The 5,975-nt window shown below is 40.8% G+C and overlaps 1 protein-coding gene and 1 pseudogene across 1 annotated transcript; both read right to left on the bottom strand.

Annotated features, from left to right (window-relative positions):
- Window positions 1-884: 884 nt before the first annotated feature.
- Window positions 885-3,862, bottom strand: LOC116524985 (annotated as a pseudogene).
- Window positions 3,863-4,604: 742 nt separating this feature from the next.
- On the bottom strand, window positions 4,605-5,648 carry LOC116525312 (olfactory receptor 51M1). Its single transcript, XM_032241110.1, has one exon. The coding sequence runs from the start codon at window positions 5,631-5,633 to the stop codon at window positions 4,641-4,643; it is 993 nt and encodes a 330-aa protein (XP_032097001.1). The 5' UTR covers window positions 5,634-5,648; the 3' UTR covers window positions 4,605-4,640.
- Window positions 5,649-5,975: the final 327 nt, after the last annotated feature.

Genomic DNA, 5,975 nt, shown 5'->3' with positions numbered 1-5,975 from the left:
CAGTCTATCAAAAAGATATCTACATTTTCATGTTTATTGCAGCAGTATTCATAATAACCACAGTATAGAATGAACCTAAGGTCCACCAACACATGAAAGAATAAATAAAATGTGGTGTATATACACAATGAAACATTATTCATCCATAAAAATCATGAAATCCAGTCACTTGCAACGACATGGATGAAAGTAGAGGACATTCTTTTAAACGAAATAGGCCAGGCACAGAAACAGGAATATCACATATTCTCACTCTTATGTGGGAGTTAAAAATAATGAACTCATGGAGATAGAGACTAGTACGATGGTTACTAGAATCTGGAATGAGTAGTTAGGAGGGGACTATCAGGAAGGGTTGATTATGAGTGCCAAAATACAGTTAGGTAGAAGAAATAACTCCTAGTGTTTTTAGTACAATAGGGCAACTGTAATTATAATTTATTGTATATTTCAAAATAACTAAAAAAGTAGAATTGAAATGTTGCTATCAGAAAGAAATATTAAATGCTTGAGATGACGGATATTGCAGTTACCCTGATTTGATCATTATGCCTTGTATACTTGTACCAAAATATCATTTGTAAACCATCAGATTAAGTACAGCTATTATGTATTCATAAAATTAAAAATAAAACAATCTTTCTGAGCTTCCAATCAAGAAAAATTGTAAATAATAACAATTATTTTTCATGTAAGGAAATAGTGACTATATATTTATACATTTATACATAAGTAGTAATAAGCATCAACTTTATTTTAACAGTAGAGTCAGTTCATGATATATTATCAGTGAAAAGAAGCAAACAAAATTGCTTTGTGGTAAGAGGGTTCTAGAGTTATTAACTAATTCCTTATTTTGAATTGCATGGTCCATCCCCAATTTGTCATTTTATCTTCCCCAGCGAAATCACCTTGAGAATGGCCCTGCGAATCTGCTGGGTCTCGATGCTGTAGATAACAGGGTTCATCCAGGGTGGAAGGAGCACAGAGACAGTGCCCATGAGGATGTGCACCAAGGGCGAGGTATGGCGTCCAAACCTGTGGACAATGGACAAGCCTAGTGCAGGCACATAGAAGCAGAGCACGGCCAGGATGTGGGAGACACAAGTATTGAGGGCCTTCAGCCGCTCCCCTGCAGAGGCAATGGCCAGCACCGTGCGGAGGATGACAGTGTAAGAGAGCAGGATGAAAAGAACATCACCGCCCATGGCCAGCATAATGATGCACAGCCCATAGAGTCTCTTAAAATGTGTGTCAGAGCAGGCCAGGCAGATCATGTCTTGGTGAAGACAGTAAGCATGGGAGAGTGCCCCAGGGCGACAGTAGTTAAATGTTAACAGGTGCAATGAAGGTTCAGCAGTGATGGCGGCAGTTCGCACGCTCAGCACAGCCCCAACCAATGCCATACGGGGACCTGTGAGCACAGACGCATAGTGCAGTGGGAATCGGATGGCCACTAGGCAGTCCAGAGCCATAGCGAAGAGTACGGCTGACTCCATGAAGGAGAAAGAGTGGAGGAAATGCTGCTGCAGAACACAGGGCACCAAGCTCACTGTGCGAGCATCAAACCACAGCACGCCCAACACAGAGGGCAGCGTGGACATACACAAGCCCAAGTCCGTCACAGCCAGGATGGCCAGGAAGTAGTACATGGGCTGGTGGAGGGAACAGTCGGTTCATACCAAATGCAAGATGGTGGCATTACCCACAAGGGCCACAAGGTATCCTACAAAAATGGGCAGTGAGATCCACTGGTGAGCCCACTCGAGGCCTGGGAAGCCCGTCAGCAGGAATGTAGAGAAGCTCAAGTTGGCACTTGATAGAGAGGGCATTGTCAATTTCAAAAGGCTTATTCACTCTGGGGAAGATGGTAAAGTGTTTGAAGGTTAACTGGACAGTTAGCACAAGGGCTTCTGCTATAACTGGACACCAGTCTCCTGCTGCATGTTCTGGCCTCTCTGCAATGCCTGAACTTGATGGTCCCTTGATTATCCACTGACCTCACCAGTAGCCTAAACTCTTCTTCTGCATTCTGCACTATTTTAATTAATGCCATTTAATTATTTACTTAAATCTATGATAGTAAGCCTCAACAAAGGTTCTTCCTACTCCTGTTCTTGAACAGGTAATAAAAGATAGGCTTAAAAATATTTCTCTCATAAAAATTTATATAGCTCAAACATAAAATGTTCATCTGCTTTAAAAACCTGCTACTGTCAAATTTTCTTCTTTGTATAAACTTACTGCTTTCAAGCTTTTACCATTCTTTAGAAGTTACCTCTAACTTTTAAAGCAAAATTAGGATGCCCGTTAAGTTTCCTCATCCGATCTCCTCTCCATTTTCCATCTCCTTATTGTCATTATGTAATTCTCTTCATCTGTCCAAATGATCACAAAAAGATCTATTCTGCTTCTTTCCAAACTCAATGTCTCAGGACTCAGGCGTAATCTCAGGGCCCCGACAGTCTCATTCCTCTCACAGAGTCTTACTAAGCCAACCTATGCAGCCTGTGTCTTTAACTAAGGAAAGTTCCTTTCCTCTGTGAACCTCAGTTTCCTGATTTTAAAACATTGAAAATGATAATACCTCCTACTTCACAGGTTTGGTGAGAAAATTAAATGAAATAATGAAAATAAAAAATACTCAGTGCTGCCTACCATGAGTTAAATGCTTAATAAATATTAGCATTTATCATAATTACCAGCTTCATCGTCATCTTCAGTATAATCATATATAACCTTTTATAGTCATTGTAAATTGCTCTTTTTGGATTATAAAGCTGAAATATCTTCTTCAAAAAATTTGTATAAGGCAAAGATGGAAAAATACATATAGAAAATAAGACTATATATAACAGCTGTTTTCCTCTTGATACAAATATTTATAGCCTTTTACACAGTGATTGTTTTGTACATAATATTGTTTATCATTTTTCATTTAATATTTTGCTAACACAGCTTCCTAAGCATTTAAATGTCATTTTATAAAAAATAGTTTATCAAATGAATATGCTTTGATTTATGTAACATTTTTGTCCTAGACATTTTATGTGCTTACATTCTTCAAATTATGAACAATAACACAATTAAATTATAATATATATTTATTAAATAGTTCAACACATATTTATTAATCACTGACCTAGGAGCTGGATTTAGAACGGTGAGCAAACAGGAAAAAATTTTGCCACATTTTTATAGCATGAGCCACCATTTCTGGCCGCATGGCAATTTTAACCTGTAGGAGGATGGGTGGAGGATCTAGGGGGCATGAGTAAAGTAGAACTGGGAAAATTAAGAAGGCACCACCTTGATGGATGCCAGCAGAAAGGCATCTTCTTGGGCTTCTGAATGTGAAGAGAAGTTACTCAAGACAAGAAGAGAGCTTCTGTTAGCTCTGGATCCCACTTTATGTATCCATATGTCCACCAACACATTTAGTATTTGTTTATTGAGTATATAGTGTGGACCAGGAATCGTATTTATATAGGTTTACTGGAGAGCAAGGCATGCATAATTCCTCCAAGGATCTTGATTTAATCTTTCTAATGGACACATGCACACACCTTCATAAACAGGACATTATTGTGTGACAAATGCTATAACAGGAAATTCAGGGCACTGTGGAAGCAAACAGATGGCACATTTGGTGCACCACTATTGGAAAGGGAGGAGCTATCTGTGAAAAGTCCTTGAGGAAGCAACCTCAAAGCTGAGACTCCCACACGGATTGCATTTAGTCACTCGTAGGGACAGGCTGGTTAGCCTACGTAAAGTTCGCTTCCTCCTGAGCAATGAGATTTTGACTTCCACATGTTTGTGAGAGTTTCCTTGGCTGAAGCTTTCTCATGTTACAGGTCATTGTTCAATATCACACAACAAAAGCACTTACAAGTAAATGCTGATCTTAGCTTAATGTCGGAACTGAGGTTGTAAGGTAAAATCAGAGATGAGAGGAGTCAAGGATAGGGTCAAAGTCTTCTTCTAGAGGAATAACCTCAGAAAGCTTCGGTGGGAGTGGAGGGGGTGTTGCTGGAACCAGGTGTTGGGGAAGAATGCAGGAGTTCTGAGGTTTCTGATGTGACTTGGGGGTCTGAAATTCATTGCTGACCAGGATAGAAAAAGGTGAGAAGTAACTTGGCAAGGTAGAGAAGACTGAAGCAGTCCCAAGGAGCCATGGAAGGTGTATTTCCAGAGGTGAGTTAGAGCAAACGGCATTTACCTGGTCTCTGCCAGCCTCTGTCCTGGGTGCTCTGTTATTTATTGCCCTTTTTAGTTTTTATTTAGTTTCATTTTAAAGTTTTAGTTACATTGATGATGACCTTCAATAAAGCAACCACCTGGGCAGCTTTATTCATTACATTCAATTTATTACATTGATGATGACCTTCAATAAAGCTGCCTTCTGGGCAGTTTTGATGCTACCAAAAATGCCAGTTCTCAGATATAGGAGAAAACATTATAATTTAAGCAAGAGAGGTCAGTTTTTTTTAAAGCCACAACACACAAAATAAATTTGCCCATACTTTATTTAGGACAGGGGCAAAAATCCTTGAGAGCATGGGATATTATAATACTTACCCAATACTCCCAATTTTCAGTCCGGTTTGAGGCCTTCTTACAGGCACCTAGGGGCAGTTTTAGCCCCAGAACTCAGAACTGACCTTTTTAAGACCTAGGAACTTGATAATGGCACGGCGAATCTCCTTGGTCTTAATACTGTATATGATAGGGTTAAGCATGGGAGGCACAAAAAGGTAGACATTAGCCATAAGAAGATGAATAGCAGGTGGGGCATGCTTCCCAAAACGGTGAACCAGGGACAGCCCCACCATGGGCACAAAGAATACTAGCACAGCACAGAGATGAGCAGTGCATGTCTGAAAGGCACGGCACTGCTCCTCTGGAGAGGCCAGGGCTGCTACCGTGTGCAGGATGAACCCATAGGACAGTGCGATGAGCACCAGGTCTAGCATCACAGTGAAAACTACCACCATCAGTCCATACAGATTATTGAAGGTGGTATCTGTGCAGGCCAGCTGTATCACTTCCTGGTGCAGGCAAAATGAGTGGAAGAGAACCACAGATCCACAATAGGGAAAAGCCTTCAGGAGGAGCACAATAGGGATAGTGGCCACAGGTCCCCGGAAGATGACAATTAGGCCTGCCCTGACCATTCGTTGGCCAGTGACAATGACTGAATACCTCAGAGGGTGGCAGATAGCCACAAAGCGGTCAAAGGACATAATGAGGAGCACTGAGGACTCCATGAAGGAAAATGAATGGATGCAGAACATCTGGATTTGGCACGCTCCAAAGTAGATACTATGGGAGTTAAACCAGAAGATCCCCATAGTGGTGGGCAAGGTGGACACAGACAGCCCCAGGTCAGTGAGGGCCAGCAAGGATAGTAGGTAGTACATGGGTGTGTGCAGACGAGGGTTGGTCTTAATAATGATCAGAATGAAACAGTTGCCTGAGATGGCCACCATGTACATAAAGAAAAAGGGTATGAAAATCCAGTGTTTGTTGGCTTCCAATCCAGGAAAGCTGGTGAGATAGAACATGGGGCTAAACTGAGTAATGTTGGATAGTAGCATGAATTGAGGACTGAATGAATATTGGGCCAACATCCTTGGGGACTGAGCTGAAAATAAATGGATATTTCTCGTTATTAATTCTTCATCTTCATTAACATTCACAACATCATAAACAATTCCATGGTCATCATCACCTTTAGTATTACTCCACCCTTATCAATTCCACCACTCTCACTATTTTACTGAACTTTCTTTGATAACATTGCCCTCACCAGTTTCCCCCTGTATCACTACTATTGCTGTTCCTCTTAGCCTTTTTGCTGGTGTGTCTTTATTGCTCCACCCTTAAGTACAGTTCTTCTCATCCTTGGCCATTTTCTGGCCATATTCTATTATTTCTCCTTAGACAATGTCATCCACTCTCATGATTTCATT

The sequence above is a fragment of the Sapajus apella genome, unplaced genomic scaffold, assembly GCF_009761245.1.
Source record: "Sapajus apella isolate SASKATOON/1434 unplaced genomic scaffold, GSC_monkey_1.0 scaffold47, whole genome shotgun sequence".
Lineage (NCBI taxonomy): Eukaryota > Metazoa > Chordata > Mammalia > Primates > Cebidae > Sapajus > Sapajus apella.
Note: the sequence above shows the minus strand (reverse complement) of the source record. Positions and strands in the feature narration are given on the sequence as shown.